General features: G+C 47.4%; 1 protein-coding gene across 3 annotated transcripts; it reads left to right on the top strand.

The window, feature by feature from the left end:
* The first annotated feature begins 4208 nt into the window (after positions 1-4208).
* Positions 4209-23843, top strand: POP4 (POP4 ribonuclease P/MRP subunit). 3 transcript variants are annotated; one of them, XM_088451110.1, is made up of 7 exons: positions 4209-4318; positions 10676-10728; positions 13003-13226; positions 13301-13378; positions 19835-19896; positions 21238-21339; positions 22866-23843. In XM_088451110.1, exons 1-7 carry the CDS (start codon positions 4312-4314, stop codon positions 23000-23002), a joined length of 663 nt encoding a protein of 220 aa, XP_088307236.1. In that variant the 5' UTR covers positions 4209-4311; the 3' UTR covers positions 23003-23843. The 3 variants fall into 3 exon arrangements, with proteins under 3 accessions (XP_088307236.1, XP_088307235.1, XP_088307237.1); XM_088451109.1 differs by lacking the exon at positions 4209-4318 and adding an exon at positions 4578-4913; XM_088451111.1 differs by lacking the exon at positions 4209-4318 and adding an exon at positions 4578-4913 and having other exon boundaries at positions 22652-22958.
* The last annotated feature ends 1957 nt before the right edge of the window (positions 23844-25800 follow it).

The following is a 25800-nucleotide window of genomic DNA, read 5'->3' as shown; positions in this document are numbered from 1 at the left end:
AACTACAATACTATGCTCAGACGATGCCTCATTTCACACCTTTTATTCCCTTTATAATTTATTACATATTCGTCACATTTTCTATTCTCTTTTTTCACAGCACAACAGGATCTGGCAGAGCGTGCGGTGACTGTAGCTTCTCCTGCACGTGGGTGTGACGCTGCGTATTCCAGGAGAGGAGATAATCAGGGCCGGATTGAGGGTCACATGGGCCTGGAGCTGAAAATGACCATGGGCCTATTATGAGAAGCAGAGGAGGTGTGACCAGTGCTGTGAGGGTGTGGCCAGTGCCATGTGGGTGTGTACACCCCCTATACTCTCAGCCCCAATGTTTCCCTATATATGTAAAAGAAAAACAAATGCTTCATTTTGTGAGGTAAATAGAAATACAATTTTACTACTTATGATTTATGGCTGACCGTGTGGAGAGCTGATGGCCAGTCATCATCATGTTTTCATGACAATGGGCCTATTTTTATGTGGAGGCCTGGAGCTGGAGCTCCATCCGCCCCATTGTTAAGCTGGCCCAGGAGATAATAATAGGGTAATGCAGCGCTGGGGAGGATTAGGAGTGAGAGGCACCTTTCTCTCTCTCTCTAGGCCTGATTTAGCAAGGAACGCAAGTGAGAGAACGCACGCACCCAGACACTGCGAGAATATGCTAATCAGTGCATACGCACGGCGACCGCAGCACAAGATGCAGACGCCTAGCAATATATAATGCCGCCCACCTCCCTTCACTCACAGCCTGAGTAGTCCGCAAGATAGCGGAAACATCGGTAACATCGAGAACCATCAAACACATTAGCATTATGGTGGTTGACCGAACTTCACTCAGGATTTGAGCAGCTTCTTGCATGCAGTAAGAGCTCAGGCTGCGTAGGACCTCGCAATGGCTGATTTATGCACGCCCCTGCAACGGCGTTCAAATGCGCTGGCACGCCTGCGTTCGGGCAACCCCCCCCCGTTACCACCCACAAATGGCACTTCCTGTCAATCAATATGGGAATGGTCTGTGTACACACTGCGTGTAGTCTGCGTACCCTTGCCCGATCGCACTGGCTAGTACGATGTATATGCATACCCAGTGCAAAAACATTGGACGACTGCGTGCATTCTTTCACTTGCGTCCCTTGCTGAATCAGGCCCTCCATCTCTCTCTAAGTGTCTCTCAGCCTGATTCACTAGCGGTCGCAGCTGTGATTGCAATAGCGATTAAGCAACGCAGTCTCACTGCGATCGTATGCTAATCCATTGCAATCGCTATGCCACCACTGCACAACATAAGGACGCCCTCCTTACCTTACACACATCTGTAATGTTTAGTAAGACTGCAAAGCCATCGGTAACAGTGAGTACCATCGCAGCCTCACGCACACTTGCACAAGCTCTGACCTTACTCAGGAATTGCTAACCTCATCGCACGCTATCAGTACACAAGCTGCGTAAGGTATCGCAGTGGATAATTTATGCTCGCCCCTGCAACGGCGTTCATATGCCCTGGCATGTCTGCATTTCGCCAACCCCCCTGTCGCCTCCCACAAACGGCACTTCCTATCAATCACTCTGCGATGGGTCTGCTTCTTCCGTTTTCATCTTCTCTTTTATACTCTCTTGCTTTCTCTCCTACTCTTTCACTCGCCTGCTCTCTCTTTCTAATGGTGTTTCTAAATACACGTTAATGGGCGTCTACATTGACAAAGTGATCGCTCGCCAAGACATAGTGGGCGTGCTTACGCCTTGCCAAGTGATGCCCGCCTTGACGTCTTTTGCAAAATTTAAATACACTGGGAGTAAACGGGTCTGAGTGAGCTCCTGAGAGCAGAGGAAGGGGCTGGGGGTTGAGTGTGGAGGAAGTGGATGAGGGCCTGATTCAGACCCGGTCGCAAGCGTTGTACGCTCGCAACCGGGTCGATGGTAGGCCAGTGCGCATGCGCACGACGGAGCCGGCTCCGTCATGCGCATGCGCGAGACCCGGATAGCAACGGGCACTCCGTCGCTCCGGGTCCCACAACAAAGGGGGCAAGCTGTCGATGTTGAGTGACAGCTCGCCCCCTTTGGTGGGCGGGCCGGGGGAGTGGCTGCCCAAACGGAGGCATTCCCATGTGAACGCCTCCGTTTGGGGGTCAGTGGGAGAGATATCGGCTCTGTTAGAGCCGAAATCTCTCTGGGGCTTGCAGCAACGAGACCCTACCACAAGGGTCTCATCGCAAGCCCGATGGTCGCGATGGTCTTGACCATTTTGCGACCATCTTCCTGGCAGCTCACTATAGCTGTAGGTGGTCACCCACAGCTATGCAAGCGGCCAGGGAGCCGTTCTAAAAAAAAAAAAGACCGGCTCTGAATCAGGGCCTGAGTGTGGAGGAAGGGGGTGGGGGTTGAGGAAGGTGAAGGGGGCTGTAGGATGGGGAATGTGATGGACTAAGGGCTGAGGATGGTGATGAGGGTCTGAAGCCGAGGAAGGTGATTAGAAACTTTTGGGCTGAGAATGGTGAGAGGCTGAATTTGAGGAAGGTGACGAGGGGCTGAGGACTAAGGATGGCTGGCTACAGACACCATCCCTCCTACCCCTGAGGCATCCACAACACTGATCAAGAAGACCTGCCTGCATCATCAGTGACACTGTGGTGAGCCATAGTGTATTTTACTTTATTAAAAGGTTGGCATATCTTTCAGAAAACATTATAACTCTACACATATCATCCATGCAGGGGAGTTATGTATCGGTGCGAGGTCGGGGCTGGTGGTGAGAAGGTGGGGCCCCCAGAGACATCAGTGTACCGGGCCCCGAGATTTCTGTTTCCGACACTGTGCGGCACACAGGGGGGGCGCCGATGCAGAGCAGTGTGTATGCAGAGGTAGAATAGACGCTGTGCGCATGCGCACAGCATCTATTGAGAGTACGGGGGGGGAAGCTCGGGGGCTGCCCAGCATCTTGGAGATGCTAGGCACGCCCCATTAGTAATGCAAACGGGGGCGTGTCATCTGACCACACCCCTTTATGATTAGGCCACACACCCTTTTCGGACACGCCTTCAGCGCGCGCAGGTCCCGATTCCTTCCCAGCAAATGTTGGGAGGTATGCTTACTACTATTAGCGAATTATTTGAATCTGGAGTTATTAGAAGTGCAGTGCTTCAAACACGGTGTTTAAAACACCCTTGTGACACTTCCCTACATCTTCAGGGGGAAAATTATAATGAAATTATAATTTTATAGCAGACAATTAAATTAATTAGGTGTAGCAGATTATTTCATTAGAGTGACCCAAAGGAATAATTTGACCACGAGTTTTAGTGCTCATGTGTAATGCTGCCCATCCACTACATGATGCGGAGACGACGGCACGATTACGATGCCATCGTCTCCTGCGGGGTGAAGTGCATACACTGAACGTTCAGATGTTCAGTGTATGCAGATCAATCATGCCCGAATATGGCAACCTGACGGCGGTCGTCAGGTTGACCGTCATGTTCGGGCGATGCTTGATGTTAAAAACGACCAGCGGGCACGCGCATCGCTGGTCGTTTTTAACATTTTACTGCCCGATTTGCGGGTGATTTAAATATTATTGATAATAATAATAATCCTAACATTTAAATGAAACAAAGGTTAATATTACTTTGGGGTCAATCCTATTATGTGCGAAGGGTGCGAGTTGCAGCAGCAACGGCGTTAAAACGCCGCCAACGGACTGGCACCTCGCCCCTTCGCGGCCTGCTCCGAGCCCGAAGTCGCCCCTGTGGAGCTGCGAGCAAAATTCAGCGAATCCAGGCAGCCGTAAAGTGCGGCCATTTCCGCAGTGACTCACGCCGGCGAGATCATCGCGCCTAATAGGATTGACGGTGACCCCTTTGTATTTAGGTTTGCTCTGGTTAATATGCACATCAGGGAAAGTTTAGCATTAAGCCAGCGACTAAACTCTGGTCAATTTTCCCAACTATCTTGTGATATCTTGCTATAATAATTAATAATGACACATCACTGTGTAGGTGATTTATAAGAATATATGAGATTACAATAATGTGAGTGACTTCCCTTGCTGAAACATGACCAGTTATAAGAAAAGGAAGTTATTAATGTGACATTAATTTCACAATTGCTATAGATCTGCACAGGGAATGCAAGAAAAGAAAGAAAAAGTTAAAGTGTATTTGTCTCTATGGCAACGCCGACCGTTACGTCATCACCCGGCGCCCGGAAGTGCCTTGTGCAGGGAGCCTGGTGCTGGGAAGTGGATAGATCCCCTTCAGTTTCTGTACCGTGAGGTCATCAGCCCGGTGCTGGCACATTACCTGGGAGAGAGAGAAGATGGACCGTGAGTTCCCTGCCCCTGTCACTGGCTGTACATAAATAGCTGCTGGAGGGATCACATCGGGTCTAAGCGTCCTGTGGCTTCCAAGCAGCTGCGGGACTACAAGTCCCAGCGTGCCCATACATGTGTATGGGCCTTGAGGGGCTCAGGTTCCCCTGCAGGGTGTTGTCAGCTCCTCGGTCACAGGATCCCAATGCTGAGACCTAGTTTCTGTAGGCTGCCTCAGTCATGGTGCTGTCTCATCTGCCTTGCAGGAAACTGGCTTATAATAACGTTGTGGCAGCGGTCTGCGGGCTCAGTATATTTGGTCGACAGTGACCATGTCTATTTTTAAGGTCTCCCTAATGCTAATGTCGACATTTCACCATGTTGACATGTCATATGTCAACATTTTGTTCGTGTAGAAATAATATTTCTCTATATTATATATGTGGGATGTGGTTAAGAACCCGACAACCGGGATGCCGTCTTCCGGTAATCCCGTATCTGGAATCCCGATCGCAGAGAGAACACCTGTGACAGAATCCCGCCATGACTGGGGATGCCGACGTCGGAATCCAAGCAGCCGGCATCCCGTTTGTAAGGAGACCAAGGAAAGGTAAGTATCAGCCGCTGCTGGGAGAGTTAGGTTTAGGCAGCCCAGGGGGATTTAGGGTTGGCTTTATATTCAGGCACCACTGGGGGGAGGTTAGGGTTAGTCATTAAGGGGGGAGGGTTAGGGTCAGGCTGGGGAAGGGGGGAGGTTAGGGTTAGGCACTTACTGGGAGGGTTAGGGGGTAAATAGGACAGGGGAACATTACTCACCGTTCCCCTGTCGGGATACGAACCATCGGGATGCCGCTGTCAGTGTACTGACAGCCGGCATCCCGTCCATCGGTATTTCATACGAAATGATCAGTCTAAAGAAATAAAAAGGGAAAAGACACGGGGCTATGTACGGTCATGTCATTAATCCCCTTGTCGCCAGAACTACACTTCCTTGTATCCTTCTGCCAATCAGTGACTCTGACTTTGTATACTCGCCAGTTGTTCGGTAAAGGATCACTGAGCAATGAAACGTCCCCCCTCTGTGTGCTCCTGCCAGCCTCAGAGAGTTGCCCTAACCCTGCAGCCTAACCTTCTCTGTCTGTGGTGCGTTGTTGGCTATATTTGCCATGTACTTACGCTATGATCTGCTACATCCAGTTCCTGTTTTCTATGTATACCTTGTACAGTGCTGAGTACACTTTGTGAGGCCTTAAACATAATAGGTCATGTCTTTTAGCTCTGGTAATAATTGTGTATTCCTGAGATAACAGGACTATGTTATTACATCCAGGCTGGATAGGTAAAAGATAAGCAGCATGGTATTACTATTTATTTACAGTCTGAATCCCTGACATACATGCTTGGTCATTTTGCCTGAATCCCATAAACTAAAGCTGGCCACACATAGACCAACTTTCATCCAACCAGCCAACTAGTTGATTGGTTGGAATGAAAATCTGGTAACATATAGGAGTAACTGATGATCAGCAATTTGCTCCTAAATGCCAGAAAACAGATGAAAATGACGTCAGACAAGTTTGTTAAATGTTTGATCAAAACAATTTGTTCAAACAACAGTTTTAGTCCATTTTCCGGCGTTTGGGAGCAAATTGCTGATTGTCATTTGCTTTCATCCCTTACCAGATTTTCATTCCAACCAATTAACTAGTTGGATGTAAGTTGGTCTAGTGTGTGGCCAGCTTAAGGCAGTTCTCAAACTCTGTCCTGCGGACCCCACACAGGTCACATTTTCCAGGTCACCCAACAGGTGCACAGGTGTATTCATTACTCACTGACAAATTGTAAAAGATTCACAGGTGGAGCTAATTATTTCATTTTTGATTCTGTGAGACCTGGGTCCTGAGAACAGCGTTTGAGAACCTGTGATTTATCTCTTTGAGCCGTATTCAATTAGAAGCGAAAAGTCGTTTTCCGCGAAAAAGTATCGTCGATGACGGATTTTCGCGTGGTCGGAACTTATCTCCGTATTCCAGACGGTTTTCGCCTACGTGGAAAGTCAATGCAATGTAATAGACGAAAAAGATTCGCCTCAGAATAGCAGGAGAAAAGAAGGGCAAAATTTTTGTTTTGTGGTGCAAAGGTGGGGACCCCACTCAGTACCCAGAAAAAGCAGAAAGTAGGGGGACAAGCATAAAAACTAGCGAAATAGACTTCTTGAGGGTCTGCAAGGATGGGTCAGGTGTTTTTTTGATTGCAGGTGCTTGTAACAGGTGCGTTTTTCACGTTTTTTAAAAACTTCACTTTCATGTACCCCAAATTTGCCAGGACTACTTATTTTTACCAAAAAATACTGCTTAATGCCATTCCTCACCACTTGTGCAAAGACGCTAATCAGAAGCTATTGAAACAACTTAAGTACCCCAAACAGTTTTATTAGGGCTATTCAGGGACATCTACATTGATCCCCAATGTCAGAGCATCTTTTTGGGGGGATCAGACTGAATTCCCCAATTCTGACAGCACTTTCCGCCTGTGCTGAATTCGCCGCTTGCCATTTTCGCATGGTTTGGAATTGAATACGGCGAATAGCGGGGACGCATACGATAAGTTTCCGCGTCCAAAACATGCGTTGTCGGTGAAAAGTCCGGCGGGCGAAACTTTGCTGCGGGTGCGAAACTAATTGAATACCGTCCTTTGTATCTGTTGATTCTGACAAGAGAACTGTTTACACAGTAATTTATGCAGAATATTAACTAGGGACTGTGATACATGGTTAAAGTACAGCCCCCCACAGCAAGGAGCCATTGGGAAGACTAAAGCTGGGTACACGTGACAGATATATTGGTCGATCAATTTATCGGCCAATATATCTGGTGCCCATCGGCCAGTGTGTACCAGCGATATGTCTGTGAACGATGTCTGTCCCACTGGCCGAGGGGACACGCCCCCCGGCCAGCGGGACCAGCTGCAAGAAGCATATGATGGTCGTTCAGTGTGTATGAACGACCATCATCTGCAGATATATCTTTGCAGTGTGTACCCAGCTTTAAGGTGCCTACACACTAGACAATTTTTTTGCATGATTTGGCCGATTCCGATGCATCAGAATGACAAATCGTGTGGTGTCCACAAATGATAGCGATCCCGTTGCTCGGTCCTGAGGGTCGTTTGTCGTATCCTCAGATCTTATTTACATGCAGGAAGATCTGGCAATCTCGTCAATGAGATTATGGTCGTTGATCAGATTGCACAGTTTCATGCACGATATATGTGTGGGAATGCCGTGGTGGGTGAAGGGAAATCGTTGCCGAAATAACATGATGTGCGAGTCGTCTAGTGTGTAGGAACCTTAAGGCTGGGTACACACTAGGCGAACCGCCATTCCAACGATGGTTTGATGGCACTATATATTGGGCGGTCGGTGCACACTGCACGATTCGGTGGCACTGCAGTTACAGAGTGAGCTGGCGTTTTCAGGGCAGGTTTCATCCTACATGATCTTCAGCAGAAGAGGTGGGGGCTGTTAGGATGGGTACACGTCAAAACGACATTGGCACGATATGTAATTTCCGGGCAAATCGGTAATGTGGCTGTGGGAGGGTGGTTTACCTGGGGTACCCCATTAGTGGTGTGGCCATGGGGGTTGGTTGCCCGGGGCGTAGGTGCTCAGTAATGTTGCTCTGGGGGAAGGGGGGTTCTGGCTCCTACACTTTCATCCTGGCTCCTAGGTTTTAGAAAAATTTGTCAAGCCCTGCGTTAAACATACCGTGTATTTTGTAGAGGCCATTAGGACCAAAACTTCCCAAACTTGAGGACCAAGTTTGGGAAACCCTGACTTAGCCGATGCTTCACAAAAAATGTTGAAATAGTTTTCCCTGGGTAATCTATGGCGCCCTCTCTCTGGGTATCTGTTGGATTACAAGTGTTTTTATCCTGTTTTTCTATCTGTATGTGGTTTTGTTATCGCCACAGAACCCCTCACAAATTTAGCTCCCTCCTAATAACACATTAATGAATGCTTAGTTGTTATTTTGCTGCCCGAGACAATATTACTCGATTGATTTTCTTGAACCAGAAAAACCAAATTAGTGGGAGAAACACTGTGTTCCAGCAGCCAGTAAACAATTATGTCTGATGTCAGGGGACCACCGATGGGAGGGGACAGGGCTGTGTCACGCAGACCCGCTGCCCAAATCAGCAGGTAATGCTCCGCTCCGTGCAGCTATATACAAATATACATAAATAAAAACCAGCACATGTTTATGGGAGGTGGTACTAAAAGACAAATCTAACGTCTGATAAACTTCCAAAGCTCCTGTAAAAATAAACAGCAATAAACTGCTGGTAGCTTGTATAACTCCTCAGCTGAGAAACCGCGCATATTGAGGACTAGATGTAGGCGGATACGTATGGGCTGTAATACCATTGTGTGCTAAGAGGATCACAAATACATATGTGCAGCACTTCTTGTGCGAGTCTTCCCGATTCTTCAATTTCCGTGTATGTGTATATATATATATATTAGTGTTCCCTCTAGCTTCGGTGGCAGGCAGGGCGCCGGAGCTAGAGAGGGCAATCTTGTGCGCGCGCCCGAAAAGGGGGCGTGGTTATGAAAAGGGGTCGTGTCTATAAGACGCGTCCCCTTTTCGTCATACTTGGGGGCGTGCCCGGCGCTTACGGACATGCCGGGCAGCCCCCAAGCGCTGCAGTAAGGGAGAATAGATGCCGGGTCGCATGCGCCCGGCATCTATTCTCCGGCGGTGACCGGGTCACCGCATGTTTGTTCACCCGCGGGACACTGCGTCCCGCGGGTGAGAACGGCTCCCGCAGGCTGTTAGGGCAGGGTGCTTTTTGCCCTCCAGAAGGAGGGCAGGGAGCCGCGTCCCGCTAAAACAGCCTAGCGGGAACGCTATATATATATATATATATATATATATATATATATATATATACTGTATGCATGCATGCATGCATACATACATACAGATGCGCCCGGCTACATAGTTGCTGATGGTGCCACAAACGTGCGCACAAATCGCGGCATGCGGTTCCTGCTCCTGCATATGCTACGGTATGCTATGTTGCGCACTGCGATCGTGCCATGCATTCCTATGGAGGCGTCGGTTCGAACGCAGTGTGCGTATCCGCTCGCACCTTGCGTGGTGCAATTTGCAGCCTGTATGTGAATAGTATCCAATTAAACAGTTTATATTACATGTAATTTACCCATGTACTTTAATTTGCAGTAATATCTACTGTTACCATTTTTTTTTTTAGTTTTGCTTATCTTAATTTAAACATCATTTGCATTATATGTGTAGGACAGCATTGGGCATAAATCACTCTGTAGTTTCTGCTGGAATGATAAATACAGCAGCGTTATATAACACTTGGCAGACGTGCGCACCAGTGTGTCAGTGCTATAGGTGGGAGATAATCCAGCAGGAGCAGGTGATCATTGCTTTACGCACGTTTTTCGCAGAAATGTTCTTATGTCCATTCAGATGTGACCGTTCTTCTGATTGCATTATTTGCACTACATGGAAATAGCTGTTTAACAGTAATAACACAGATTTTTTTCCCTTACAGCGATTAGATTAGTAACGGGCCCATATAAAGCCTTAATACCATGTAGTGAACGGGGAAAGAGCAGGGGCTCGAGGGTGGTTTTCCTGGGACCCGTCCGTTCCAACTTAAATCTGGGGAAGGCCACATAACTGATTTGCTAGACCAGGGATGGGGAATCTCGCGTATAAGGCCCCCGGAATCATTTTTTCTCTCCCTCTGAGCTTTTTAATGCTAGCCTCATCTGGCTTTCACGGTGCCTAGAATGGCAACCTGCAGCCAGAATCTATGCAGCAGTGCCGCCTAGGGAGTCCTTAGAAAAGCTTCAGATGGTCACACCGCTGCCCTTGCATCCTCAGGACATTGCGGTAATCACTGGCGATTGTGGCCCCGCCTCCATGTGATATCACAAGGAGGGGGCGTGGCTTGCACCGGGCCCACGAATAATGTTATATATATCAAAATGGCCCTCGGCAGAAAAAAAAAGTTCCCCACCCCTGCGCTAGACTCATATGTAGCAACTCCCTGGGCTGCAGCTAGGGGGCAGCAGGATTCGCTGTAGCTCAGATTTAAATCATGTCTGCAGTAAATGTGCCACCTCTGTTTAGATCTGTACTACAATAGAATGCCTTGCGCAGTGTTTGTGGCTGTGAGCATAGAATCACTGTAATAATGGGTCTGCACACATTTCATTGTCTCGCAAAAGAGAAACCTGGCTATTTTTAATTGAGAGAGACAAATACAGAATAACCAGATATGTCTGAAAATAAATTCATTGTATTTGCTGTCTTTTTTTGTTATTTCTAGATCTAATTTACCAAAAAATACCTCAAGAAGAGGCCAAAGACCTTGGATTAGAGGTGAGTTCTTCATATTATACATCTGCAAATGATACTCTTCATACAGACCGCTGTGTCCGGCTCTTGTCGCCACCACTGCGAATCTGTGTGTGTAACATATAACAGCGTGGGGATAGTGTTCATGTTCCAGTCAAAACATTTAAGCTAGCAATCCAGTGTTAAGGGACCCCCAAATCTCTGCAAGTCCCTACACTAGCATATATATACCTAGTGTTCATTCTAGCACCCTGCACCTGTCACAACCCGTGTAGTTCCTCTTTCCTGCCTGGGGTGTCCCTCTCTGCTCTGGTGCTTCTAGCACACTTAGCTGCTGCAACAAACTGCTGAGATACAGACCAGAGTGTGCTAGAAGTACAACAGCAGAGAGCGACACCCCAGGCAGGAAAGAGGAACTGCACGGGTTGCGATAGGTGCAGGGTGCTAGAATGAACACTATATAATACCTAACACCCCATTAGATTGCAGTTAAATTTACTCATCTCTTGGGTACAGGGTAACCTCTAGGCAAGAGCTGGTGTGTGATCCACACCCAGCTAGGCCTTATGTAGCCTGGATTGACAGCAGCCATGACAACGCTAGGTTCATTTTTGCCTAGTTTTCTCATGGCGTCTCTCTTGTGACAAAACGTAGGTGTCCCATCCTTCACAATGCATTGTCATCCCCTGGTGTCTATCGTACACTACTGGAGAAGCTGCTTATACTGATGGGCTGTAAGATCTTACGAATCACGTTAGCAGAGGGCTCCTACTGAACAGGTGTCAGGGGAGGACCTCGCTGTTAGGGATAGTGGCGGAAGTCTGCTACAGCAAATGCAGCATCTAGAGGGGAGGGTAATGCTCTCCAAAGCCCCTTCCATGCATATCAGCTTTGGGACATCCCTGCAGTAATGTCTGTAATCCCTGGTGGTCGAAGGAGAAGGGGGGGATTTGATAACTCGCCGTTAAATCCTTTTCTTCCAAGCTGATGCGTGGACCAATGGCTCACTGGGCAGGTTTTCTGTTCCCAGATTTATCAGCTGCAGCTAAGCCAACCCTGCTTGGCAACGCAGGGGTTAATGGAGCATGGGAGAAACGGAGTTCTATACTTAAAGTGCCCTGTTGCCTCTTGGCGGGGCTGCCGCCTGACCCGGCGTCTGCCTGCTTTTGGAGAAGATCAGCAGAATAGCTAAAAAATAAATTCTGTACTTATAAGTAGAAATATTACGCATTGATAACTGTGCTCCCTTCATTAAAGCTTAGATTGCACCCAATGTAAAGGCCTTCATCTGCCTGGCCCTGATTGTAGGACCCCAGCTCATGACCCTGATGTATGAGATGTCCCTATGGTAGTGCTACTTAGTACTAGATGGGGTTAATCTTTAACATAGGTGAAGTTAGGTAGTGTGTAATCTTAGCTATATCCCGAGCAAGGATGGAGCTGGAGGCCTGTGTAACATAATTACAGGGGGAAGAATGGCTGGATTTACGTCTCATTTATTGTATATTTCCTATATTTAAAGCAATAGTCACGAGACACCTCTGTGATTACTAACATCTTACCACCTGCAGTACTTATTGCATTATTTCCTATGTAATTGTATCGCACCAAGTATGTTGTCCATTAATGTGAACTTGCACACAGTACAGGCAGCTGCTATGTTGGCCGAATTCATATTTTATTATCTCTGAACTAGTGACATTGTGGAGGCATGAGGCATACAGTGACTGCCTTCACGATCTTCAGTGTACATGTGCAGTGAGGATAAGAAATGTAGATGGAGGACGAGAGACCTAGTAACCCTGTATAGGAGCGTACACACTAGACGATATGCTCCCTGAGCGATATCGTCTAGTGTGTCCCCGGCAGGCTGTGCTCAATGTCGTTCATGACATTGAGCACACCCACTGAACAATATCATTAACGATACCGTTCAGCGCCGGGCTCTCTCCCCCATTCCCCAACATGCAGCAACCTGACAATATCGTCAGGTTGGCCTGCATGTTTACCCGATGAACGATATAGACGAACGACCCGCGGGAACGCGCATCTTCGTTATCGTTCATCGTTTTGGTCTTAAAAGTGGACGATAAAGTGGACAACTGAACGATAACGATATCATTATCGTTCAGTCGTCCACTTTAATCACCCAGTGTGTACGCACCTTTATAGTAACAGCAGATCTAGTGCAGTTGTCACAGATATTGACCTGAGCTCATCGACCTCTGCATGTGCACGATGTAGGTCTGCTTTTTATAGCGTATGCTTGGAATATGGAGGAGATGTGTCTTCTTGCAGATGCAAAGCTCAAAGAAAGCGGAGGCATTTGTGAATGCCTTTCTAAAGCGCAGTATGCCGAATCTGAGGAAGAAAACGCTCCAGGAGTCTCTGGAGCGGAAGGCCGTGGTGCTAGAGCACTTTCACAAGAAGAAGAAGAGGATGAAGCAGAAGAAGTCAAAGGCTTTAACCGCCAGGGAGCGGAGGGAGATGAGACTGTTTGAGATCAAAGCAGATCAGCAAAGGTGGGATAAATGGTCCATACTGTGCTGCAGTAATTTCCAGTCCTGTCCAGTAATTGCCATCTCCTCATATACAGGTATGACATGTATCTTCCTCTTCATGAGCTCTGGAAGCAGTATATCCGAGACCTGTGCAATGGGTTAAGACCAGACGCGTGAGTTTCTTTTTTTAATTATAACTTTGTCTGCTACACCAAGCAATGGCTTTATATGATCACACATTTATAGGTGTAGGTGTGGTAGTTTCATTAAGGGGAAGACCACTTCTTAACATTTTCCATTATCTGCCCTGTAGTATGGTCTCTAGTTACCCATCATTCCCTCCTCTCCATAAATCTTCCCATCATTCCCTCCTCCTCACTCCATAAATCTGCCCATCATTCCCTTCTCCGCACTCCATAAAAGCTGCCTATCATTCCCTTCTCCGCACTCCATAAAAGCTGCCCATCATTCCATCCTCCTCACTCCATAAAGCTGCCCATCATTCCCTCCTCCTCACTCCATAAAGCTGCCCATCATTCCCTTCTCCGCACTCCATAAAGCTGCCCATCATTCCATCCTCCTTACTCCATAAATCTGCCCATCATTCCCTCCTCCCCTCTCCATAAAGCTGCCCATCATTCCCTCCTCCTCACTCCATAAAGCTGCCCATCATTCCCTCCTCCTCACTCCATAAAGCTGCCCATCATTCCCTCCTCCTCACTCCATAAAGCTGCCCATCATTCCCTCCTCCTCACTCCATAAAGCTGCCCATCATTCCCTCCTCCTCACTCCATAAAAGCTGCCCATCATTCCCTCCTCCTCACTCCATACAGCTGCCCATCATTCCTTCCTCCGCACTCCATAAAGTTGCCCATCATTCCCTCCTCCTCACTCCATAAAGTTGCCCATTCCCTCCTCCTCACTCCATAAAGCTGCCCATCATTCCTTCCTCCGCACTCCATAAATCTGCCCATCATTCCCTTCTCCGCACTCCATAAATCTGCCCATCATTCCCTCCTCCTCACTCCATAAAGCTGCCCATCATTCCCTCCTCCTCACTCCATAAAAGCTGCCCATCATTCCCTCCTCCTCACTCCATACAGCTGCCCATCATTCCTTCCTCCGCACTCCATAAAGTTGCCCATCATTCCCTCCTCCTCACTCCATAAAGCTGCCCATCATTCCCTCCTCCTCACTCCATAAAGCTGCCCATCATTCCCTCCTCCTCACTCCATAAAGCTGCTCATCATTCCTTCCTCCGCACTCCATAAAGCTGCCCATCATTCCTTCCTCCGCACTCCATAAAGCTGCCCATCATTCCTTCCTCCTCACTCCATAAAGCTGCCCATCATTCCTTCCTCCGCACTCCATAAAGCTGCCCATCATTCCTTCCTCCGCACTCCATAAAGCTGCCCATCATTCCCTCCTCCTCACTCCATAAAGCTGCCCATCATTCCCTCCTCCTCACTCCATAAAGCTGCCCATCATTCCTTCCTCCGCACTCCATAAAGCTGCCCATCATTCCTTCCTCCGCACTCCATAAAGCTGCCCATCATTCCCTCCTCCTCACTCCATAAAGCTGCCCATCATTCCCTCCTCCTCACTCCATAAATCTGCCCATCATTCCCTTCTCCGCACTCCATAAATCTGCCCATCATTCCCTCCTCCTCACTCCATAAAGCTGCCCATCATTCCCTCCTCCTCACTCCATAAATCTGCCCATCATTCCCTCCTCCTCACTCCATAAAGCTGCCCATCATTCCCTCCTCCTCACTCCATAAAGCTGCCCATCATTCCCTCCTCCTCACTCCATAAAGCTGCCCATCATTCCCTCCTCCTCACTCCATAAAGCTGCCCATCATTCCCTCCTCCTCACTCCATAAAGCTGCCCATCATTCCTTCCTCCGCACTCCATAAAGCTGCCCATCATTCCTTCCTCCGCACTCCATAAAGCTGCCCATCATTCCCTCCTCCTCACTCCATAAAGCTGCCCATCATTCCTTCCTCCGCACTCCATAAAGCTGCCCATCATTCCTTCCTCCGCACTCCATAAAGCTGCCCATCATTCCTTCCTCTGCACTCCATAAAGCTGCCCATCATTCCTTCCTCCGCACTCCATAAAGCTGCCCATCATTCCTTCCTCCGCACTCCATAAAGCTGCCCATCATTCCTTCCTCCGCACTCCATAAAGCTGCCCATCATTCCTTCCTCCGCACTCCATAAAGCTGCCCATCATTCCTTCCTCCGCACTCCATAAAGTTGCCCATCATTCCCTCCTCCTCACTCCATAAAGCTGCCCATCATTCCTTCCTCCGCACTCCATAAATCTGCCCATCATTCCCTTCTCCGCACTCCATAAATCTGCCCATCATTCCCTCCTCCTCACTCCATAAAGCTGCCCATCATTCCCTCCTCCTCACTCCATAAAGTTGCCCATCATTCCTTCCTCTGCACTCCATAAAGCTGCCCATCATTCCTTCCTCTGCACTCCATAAAGCTGCCCATCATTCCCTCCTCCTCACTCCATAAAAGCTGCCCATCATTCCCTCCTCCTCACTCCATACAGCTGCCCATCATTCCTTCCTCCGCACTCCATAAAGTTGCCCATCATTCCCTCCTCCTCACTCCATAAAGTTGCCCATCATTCCCTCCTCCTCACTCCATAAAGCTGCCCATCATTCCTTCCTCCGCACTCCATAAATCTGCCCATCATTCCCTTCTCCGCACTCCATAAATCTGCCCATCATTCCCTCCTCCTCACTCCATAAAGCTGCCCATCATTCCCTCCTCCTCACTCCATAAAAGCTGCCCATCATTCCCTCCTCCTCACTCCATACAGCTGCCCATCATTCCTTCCTCCGCACTCCATAAAGTTGCCCATCATTCCCTCCTCCTCACTCCATAAAGCTGCCCATCATTCCCTCCTCCTCACTCCATAAAGCTGCCCATCATTCCCTCCTCCTCACTCCATAAAGCTGCTCATCATTCCTTCCTCCGCACTCCATAAAGCTGCCCATCATTCCTTCCTCCGCACTCCATAAAGCTGCCCATCATTCCTTCCTCCTCACTCCATAAAGCTGCCCATCATTCCTTCCTCCGCACTCCATAAAGCTGCCCATCATTCCTTCCTCCGCACTCCATAAAGCTGCCCATCATTCCCTCCTCCTCACTCCATAAAGCTGCCCATCATTCCCTCCTCCTCACTCCATAAAGCTGCCCATCATTCCTTCCTCCGCACTCCATAAAGCTGCCCATCATTCCTTCCTCCGCACTCCATAAAGCTGCCCATCATTCCCTCCTCCTCACTCCATAAAGCTGCCCATCATTCCCTCCTCCTCACTCCATAAATCTGCCCATCATTCCCTTCTCCGCACTCCATAAATCTGCCCATCATTCCCTCCTCCTCACTCCATAAAGCTGCCCATCATTCCCTCCTCCTCACTCCATAAAGCTGCCCATCATTCCCTCCTCCTCACTCCATAAAGCTGCCCATCATTCCCTCCTCCTCACTCCATAAAGCTGCCCATCATTCCCTCCTCCTCACTCCATAAAGCTGCCCATCATTCCCTCCTCCTCACTCCATAAAGCTGCCCATCATTCCCTCCTCCTCACTCCATAAAGCTGCCCATCATTCCTTCCTCCGCACTCCATAAAGCTGCCCATCATTCCTTCCTCCGCACTCCATAAAGCTGCCCATCATTCCCTCCTCCTCACTCCATAAAGCTGCCCATCATTCCTTCCTCCGCACTCCATAAAGCTGCCCATCATTCCTTCCTCCGCACTCCATAAAGCTGCCCATCATTCCTTCCTCTGCACTCCATAAAGCTGCCCATCATTCCCTCCTCCTCACTCCATAAAGCTGCCCATCATTCCTTCCTCCGCACTCCATAAAGCTGCCCATCATTCCTTCCTCCGCACTCCATAAAGCTGCCCATCATTCCCTCCTCCTCACTCCATAAAGCTGCCCATCATTCCCTCCTCCTCACTCCATAAAGCTGCCCATCATTCCCTCCTCCTCACTCCATAAAGTTGCCCATCATTCCTTCCTCTGCACTCCATAAAGCTGCCCATCATTCCTTCCTCCGCACTCCATAAAGCTGCCCATCATTCCTTCCTCCTCACTCCATAAATCTGCCCATCATTCCCTCCTCCCCTCTCCATAAAGCTGCCCATCATTCCTTCCTCCGCACTCCATAAAGTTGCCCATCATTCCCTCCTCCTCACTCCATAAAGCTGCCCATCATTCCCTCCTCCTCACTCCATAAAGCTGCCCATCATTCCCTCCTCCTCACTCCATAAAGCTGCCCATCATTCCTTCCTCCGCACTCCATAAAGCTGCCCATCATTCCTTCCTCCGCACTCCATAAAGCTGCCCATCATTCCCTCCTCCTCACTCCATAAAGCTGCCCATCATTCCCTCCTCCTCACTCCATAAATCTGCCCATCATTCCCTTCTCCGCACTCCATAAATCTGCCCATCATTCCCTCCTCCTCACTCCATAAAGCTGCCCATCATTCCCTCCTCCTCACTCCATAAAGCTGCCCATCATTCCCTCCTCCTCACTCCATAAAGCTGCCCATCATTCCCTCCTCCTCACTCCATAAAGCTGCCCATCATTCCCTCCTCCTCACTCCATAAAGCTGCCCATCATTCCCTCCTCCTCACTCCATAAAGCTGCCCATCATTCCCTCCTCCTCACTCCATAAAGCTGCCCATCATTCCTTCCTCCGCACTCCATAAAGCTGCCCATCATTCCTTCCTCCGCACTCCATAAAGCTGCCCATCATTCCCTCCTCCTCACTCCATAAAGCTGCCCATCATTCCTTCCTCCGCACTCCATAAAGCTGCCCATCATTCCTTCCTCCGCACTCCATAAAGCTGCCCATCATTCCTTCCTCTGCACTCCATAAAGCTGCCCATCATTCCCTCCTCCTCACTCCATAAAGCTGCCCATCATTCCTTCCTCCGCACTCCATACAGCTGCCCATCATTCCTTCCTCCGCACTCCATAAAGCTGCCCATCATTCCCTCCTCCTCACTCCATAAAGCTGCCCATCATTCCCTCCTCCTCACTCCATAAAGCTGCCCATCATTCCCTCCTCCTCACTCCATAAAGTTGCCCATCATTCCTTCCTCTGCACTCCATAAAGCTGCCCATCATTCCTTCCTCCGCACTCCATAAAGCTGCCCATCATTCCTTCCTCCTCACTCCATAAATCTGCCCATCATTCCCTCCTCCCCTCTCCATAAAGCTGCCCATCATTCCTTCCTCCGCACTCCATAAAGTTGCCCATCATTCCCTCCTCCTCACTCCATAAAGCTGCCCATCATTCCCTCCTCCTCACTCCATAAAGCTGCCCATCATTCCCTCTTCCTCACTCCATAAAGCTGCCCATCATTCCCTCCTCCTCACTCCATAAAGCTGCCCATCATTCCTTCCTCCGCACTCCATAGAGCTGCCCATCATTCCCTCCTCCCCTCTCCATAAATCTGCCCATCATTCCCTCCTCCTCACTCCATAAAGCTGCCCATCATTCAATTCTCTGTTGCCGATTATCCCTCTCTTGGCAGTCACCCTCTCTGCCCTGCTGGCATTTGCCCACTCCTAAACTAGCACTCAATGATGCTGATCCCATTAGCGCTCAGAACCTTTTTGATGTGCCTATAGGAAATCAGTTGTGGCTACCATGCATACGACTGTTGTGGTTTTTCGCAGCAGTCGACCGATATAATCAACATAAATCTTTCATCTAATGTAATAACCGGTAGGTCATATCCAAGTGATCAACCATGTGCAATTTAATAAATACATAATTAAAATAAATAAAATGATTAATTATAAAAAATGGTAGTATTTCATAATCAATACATACATGTAGTTAAGCATATTTTCTCGATAATTCTGATTGAATAACCTTGATTAATTCAAGGGAAAATAGTGGGGGGTGGGATAGGTGGGGATCCAATAAATAAAAAAATGAATATATAATTATGCGCTTATAGATACTGATATAACTACAAGAATCATCAAAAGGGTTAAAGTCAGGTCCTCCCACAATCTTGAGTCTTATTGATCTATTAATGTCCAATTGATGCTTATGTGGAGCTTTATAGTTATGCTTCTTGGAATCGTTGAAACTTATATATCCTTCGGTCTCAAAAGAAGAAAAAAACGTGGTTCTGCAGTAACCACGCTCCGTACTTACCCCACCTCACTGCTATCTGCAATTCCGCCGATCCCTTTGCCAGAACACGGGAGCTTTGCCTGCCAGGTGCTACGTCCTAGGACTGAGAACCGCTTCCGACGGCTCGGTGATGTACGACACCGTCGTCTAATTGCGGCCTCGGCACCGGGGTAACCTTCCTATGCTGCCCACTCGTCCCTACCCGCTATGCAGCCTGTCATCTCTTCTCTTTCCTACTACACCTGGCTGCTTTTCACACGTCCTTACTATAGGGCAATAACTCTTCTACACAGGAAACACGTGTAATTTCGGTACATGTTAATCAGATGTCGCACAGCATTACACGCTCATGGTGTGAAGGATTATGGGTACAAAGGTTTGGATTCACCATTACTTTTTTATTCTCCGCTGTGTACTTACCCTTCTCCATATCGCTGTTCTAGGCAGCCCCAGATGGTCCAGAACAAGATGCTGAAGGCTGACCTGCACGGGGCGCTGGTTATGGGTGCGTACGCTCTCACTAATCATGAAATTGTTACCATTTATACTTTAGTATATAATTGTTTTTTTTTATTTTCTGTTGGTGCTAGAGGAATAATCAATGATAATGGCAGTGATAATAATTGTAATCAATATTTGCAAGATCACACACCTAATGTCACGTCCCTCTTTTATTAGTCCAGTCCCCATTTTTACCATGCTTTGTCATGTGACCTTGAGAACAGTAATAGTGCTTTCTGTATAGTACACATTGAACATAGTGTTCAGTTTAAACCATGGAGCTAGTAAACAATCTATATGTACATTTACAACAAGGATCCTTGTATATTTCCCCCATGTGTATTTACAGTGGGCACGCATCAATGCTCCTCAGTGCTTCACTGATGTCATTGGCTCTTAGTGATTAAATAGACTTTACTCTCATCAAGGCTGCTCTCACTACAGTATGTTGAGGTTACTTTAAGATCTGGGAATCTGCAATATATGTCCTACTAGTAAGAGCAATGCTAAATACCACCAGTCAAGGAAAAGAGCGGCCGAGGGTTCCACAAACACACAAGTGCACAATCTGTGGATCAAATCCAAAGCGGGATCCAAGAATTGGTTTTGGGGTCCCCGTGAGTCTCATACATCGTTTATATTGGGAACCACCTCTGTCTGTGTCCCAGAACTATGGCACCCTGACATTAGGGGGTCCAGAGCAATGGGGCCCTGCTGCCTGAAAGCCCCAGAGCAAATGCCCACTGATGCTTGGCAGCCCCAGGGCATATGGTGGTACACTTACGCTTGGCAGCCCCAAGGCATATGGTGGTACACTTAGGCATGGTGGCCCCAGAGTAATGATGTACTGAATTTTGGGTCCATAGAGTAGTGGCATACTGACACTTGGGGACAGTGCTGTAGGTGGATGCCTGTGCACCCCGGACCAGCACCCCCTGCCATTCTATCATGTGATGTCATGAGGTCAAACAAGCACCCAGGTGGAGAGGAGCAGGTTTTAAGATGGCTATTGCTTTACCTTCAGCGGGATGCCACTCCAGGCGCCCCACAAGGTAGAACAGGGTGGCACTCTTGGATGCCGTCGGCTAGTAACTGTTCCATCCTTGCTGCCCTGCGTTCTGGGTGGCAGCACCAGTCTCACACACCCCTCATTGCACCCCTTAACCCCCACCATGAAAGGATGAGCGGCAGAGGTGTAAACAGCTGTAAATCTATTGTCGCTATTGGCCGAGTGTTTGTTCTCCAGCTATGTGACGATGCCCCCTGTGTATAGCCTCCGGTACTACGGTTCCTTTATGTTACCGTGTCTCAGACTTTGTTTCCTATATCTTTTTCCTGTCCACAGTATCAAAATCAAAGTGTCCAGCTTACGTGGGGCTAAAGGGAATCATATTGCAGGAAACTAAGCATGTCTTCAAAATCATCACCAAAGAAGACAAACTGAAAGGTATGTTGGTTTCTCCCCTAGATTAATGCAGCGCTCATTATAACAGCCCCCTTCTGCTCCCCCTGATTCCATTTACATGTTCCGTTCTTATATAAGGAATAAGTAACAGTTACCGCTATCTTTACTCCCCCTTCTTAAAAGTCCTGTGGATCTCTGGCCCACCACATTTTAAAGTTAGCAGCTCTCTCTCTTCTATATCTGGAGTATTTCCCCTCTGTGAACTCGGGGCCTGATTCAGACCCGCTAGCGAGCGCATAGCACTCGCAAGCGGGTCGATGGTGGGGTACTGCGCGCGCAGCGAGCATGCGCAAGCCTCGGAGCGAGAACGAAATTCCCTTGCTCCGGGACTCACTACAAAAGGGGCGGCTGTCAATGTTGATCGACAGCACGCCCCGTTTTGTAGGTAGGCGGGGGGGGGGGGGGGGGTTGGCTACACAAACAGAGGCGTTCCCGAAGGAACGCCTGCCGTTTGTGGGAGGCACCACCGACATCACCAGTGATGTCTGGGGCTTGCGACGGACAAGACCCTACCACAAGGGTCTCGTCGCAAGCCCCGATGGTCGTGACCATCACCTGGCTGCCCGCAAAAGCTGTGGGTGGTCACCCACAGCTTAGCGAGCAGCCAGGAGGCCGCAACAAAAGAAAAAAAAAACCGCCCTGATTCAGAGCGAGTGCTCTTAAAGAGCGTCCGGCTCTGAATCAGGCCCTCAATGAGGTCCTTGCCTTGCTTCAGGAGATATAGAGATGGATATATATATATATATATATATATATATATCTTTATATCCACTTGTTCACAAGCAAATTTACTAAACTAAATGCAAAATTGGCCATCGCTATGTGTCCTTTCTCCATGGGCGGATAACGGAGACCTTAATAACACCAGCAGACAGTCAGAGCAGCTTCAAGCCTTTAAAACTTTGACTCTTAACGATTTAGATCTATCCCAGTGATTACTCCATTTCCATTTAACCCCTGGTCTGATCCTCGGGCCGCTACTGGCGATTCAACGCTCTTTAACAGCCTATTCTCAATGCCCGTAGTAAGAGGGTTTTGGAATGCAACACACAGCAGTGGTCATTGGCTGGTGGGTACTCTCATCATGCCTTGTAGCAGAAGAACCAGTCCTTAGAGATGTGCGGAGGGAGTGACTATCTCACGCACGTTTGGGGACTTCTGCTTGATCTGTGCCCCCCAGTTATTGGTGACCACTGTGGTCAGATTCATCTTCCCTCGCAGTTAGCGTATTGTAAATGACCCATTGGACCAGCCCTCATTAATGCACTAAATCGCCTTGTGTTCTTCTTTTAAGATCATTTTCCTTTCCAGCGAGTACTTGAATTGATATCCATACATTAAATAATTTTGATATCTGTGGCTGAAGCAGAAAGGGTATCATAATGTTACCTCGAGTACAATCATCACCGAGACATATCTCAGAATGATCGAGGCAATTTCTCCATAGACAGTTTAAGTAGGGTCTTTTTACGTCTAATTTACGGGACGCTTCCTGCTTCGCTTGACAGTTGTTCCCAAGTTGAACTGCGTCTTCTGCACGGAAAGTGATGGATTTATCACGTACATCTACGGAAGCAAGCTGCAGATGAGAGCCAGCGAGCGCTCGGCCAAGAAATTTAAAGCGAAAGGAAGCATAGACCTGTAACCATGCGAAGAGGCCGCGACCCAGCGCTGATATGTTACAGACTTTATATTTTATTTTTTTTTACTTTCCTGGAGATATGTAGAAAGATCGGATGAAAATCACTAAAGTCGTGTGAGGGTAATATCGTATATTGCTGCTTCTGGAGGAGTTTCAAGGGTTGCTGGATTTGAGTAATGATGAAACTCTTGTACAACTAATAAACTCCCACGGAAGTAAAACATTTTTATTTCCTGTAGATGACACATAATATCCTGTACCATTAAACTGCTGCCATACTTTACGATGTCCTAAAATGTTTGGAATGTAAGAATTTTCAGTGTTCTAATAAGAAGGCAAAGAGTGAAAATTTAAAGGGCTGAAACGCGGCCGCCTCGTCTAATGAGTGCAGCGAGGAGGAGGAGGCGCCGAGGAAGCAATTAATGACGGCAGGAGGTTTAGTGCTTCAAATTCAAATTATCCATTAAACGGAAAACATTCGAAAACTGTGTTTTGTTTTGTTTTTTTTTTTATTTTTTTATTATCATTTATTTTTTTACAATTTTTTTTTTATTATTATTTATTTACTTGTTTTTCCCCTTTTTAGTTATTGGCATTTAAAAGTTTGCCAGTCACATGTTTAATGTGCACACTACCTATAAAACAATTTATTGTGGACATTTCCTGTAAGAAACACACACATTAACTGTTACATTGTACAATAAAGTGTTAAGACTACACAAATAAATAGCACGGCACATGTAGCATAAATGTATCTCGAATTTCAGCATTTTTTTTTTTTTATCTGTGACTCTTTTCAGAAATATTACAGTTGTTTCTATGTGGTTGTATTAAAGGAAATAAAATTGTGACTTATTTTCCAAAATAAAATGTGTTGGTATTTTTAATTACACGACCTTGTTCAGAGACACGAGAACCCGTCTCCAGATGGAAGGTGATCAGCGCCCATGATCCTCGCTGACAATGATGGGAGTCGTATTTCACCAACCGACAGGGGCACTTGTTTATTTTGTTTTCTTCCATAGCATTTGAGAGTCATCATGTAAAGCTCTAAAATATATGTAAAAAAACCCAAAACACTTTGTACGCAAAGCAACCAACTTAAAACGGCGATACTGTTAACTCCAAAACACACCTAGTTTTGCACCTAATAGTATTGCTGTTTTAAATTCTGCCAGAAAAGACGCAGATACGGGGGCAACTTTGAAAAGCTGCTGTTTGGTAAATGAACCCCCCAGTGTGATAAATGATGTATGTACCGATGTTCGTGATCTTTCGCACACCCTCAATAAAACCCCAAATGCTTGTGATGGATTATTTAAATAACTAAAATGGACAGATTTTTTTTATTTGTTTCAGCTGTCTTTTTTTATCCTTTTTTTTTTTTTTTTTTTATTATATTTTTAAAAAAAAAATTCTCTTTCATATATCAAAAGGAATATTTTGCAAAGGGCTGTAAAAGTGCAATTAGGCATTCAGCAAGGATCATTTCCAAATTGCAATAAACGTACAACTCATCATAATACATTTTTTTTTGCACATTGCACCTGCAGCCGCGACTGTCCGCTCCAGTGCATGAGCTTTCTCGGACTATTTGCGTGATGCGTCCTATCACCGGACTACACTTACCAGCAGGCACAAATCTACACCTATGGAATTGTCCATTTAATTGTGTCTTTTCCCTCTAAATACTACTAATATGAGAAACATTGGGCCCCATTTATCAACGAAGCATAAATCCTTTAGCACTCGTTAAAGGGGTTATGTCATCCATTCTGAATGTAACAAACAGCGGTGATCTAGGATTACAGCTGTTTGCCCCAGCATCACTCTCTCGCCATCTTCAGCGATGCGGTCCCCATTGGCAGCTATGGAGACCCAGCAGTGCATTTCCGGCTTCAGCGGAGCCTACCAGGCACTGCCGGGGTCCCTGCGCCATGCACATGGGCAGACGGACCGTCGCGCATGCACATTACACGTCAGCAGCCCAGCGGAGGACTTCACCGAGGAGGACGACCTTGCTGGAACTCGCCGGAGGGGTAAGTATTGGTAAATACCAGTGAATTTTTTATTTGTATCACACTGATACTAAACGAAAAATGCTGCTGGTGTTTACCTTCGTTGATAAATGGGGCCCATTGTATTTTATATGACACATGACGGTAAGGGGATATTATTGCTGTCCTTTTGTGAGTCCTATTTGTATGCTTTAATGTTGTTATGATGTATGTGTGCTGATATAAATGTATCTTTGATTAGAATTTGTGTCTAGATGATGTAACGGCTGGTGCCTCAGTTCCGGCATCTACCAAAACATGTAAACGTCAAAGGGCCGATGTACGGTGAGTACTACGCCAGTCGGCGTAGCGTAAGTTGTGTGGTTTTGCTCTGCACGTGCCCGGGAAAGTGGCTGCACGCACACACGTGCGCCCGTGAGAAATTGCCTGATTCCGGCACTTCCGGTTATTTGCACATGGATTAGCTCTCTAACAAAGGCCAAGTACACTAACGGCGTGTTTGTAAAGTGCTGAACACATGCAGGCCCTGAAAGAAATAAAAACACATTTGCAGGGTGAGATGGTCACAGTCACTAGGAACCCGCTTGTGAATGCACCACTGATGCTAATTGGCGATTTCTTTATTGCTCGGTCGCTGTGTGCCTGTTTAAGTAAATACGGGTCTCTTTCAGAGTTTCGCATCTAGTGGCATTTGTATTGTTTTTTTTTAATTATGGCAAATTGGGTCATTTCTGTCTCCGCTCCCAAGTCACATTGCACAGCTAAAAATGCACTCAGGAAGCT

This window comes from Taudactylus pleione, unplaced genomic scaffold, assembly GCF_031769625.1.
Source record: "Taudactylus pleione unplaced genomic scaffold, aTauple2 ptg000537l, whole genome shotgun sequence".
In the NCBI taxonomy this organism is placed as follows: domain Eukaryota; kingdom Metazoa; phylum Chordata; class Amphibia; order Anura; family Myobatrachidae; genus Taudactylus; species Taudactylus pleione.
This window is presented reverse-complemented; position numbering and strand designations above follow the sequence as displayed.

Bases quoted from the DNA above. Each gene is read 5' to 3' on its own strand.
- POP4 (XM_088451109.1), top strand. From the start codon at position 4,847: ATGACTGGGGATGCCGACGTCGGAATCCAAGCAGCCGGCATCCCGTTT. The intron at 10,729-13,002 runs GTGAGTTCTTCA...GTCTTCTTGCAG, and splicing joins CCAAAGACCTTGGATTAGAG to ATGCAAAGCTCAAAGAAAGC. The intron at 19,897-21,237 runs GTGCGTACGCTC...TCCTGTCCACAG, and splicing joins GCACGGGGCGCTGGTTATGG to TATCAAAATCAAAGTGTCCA.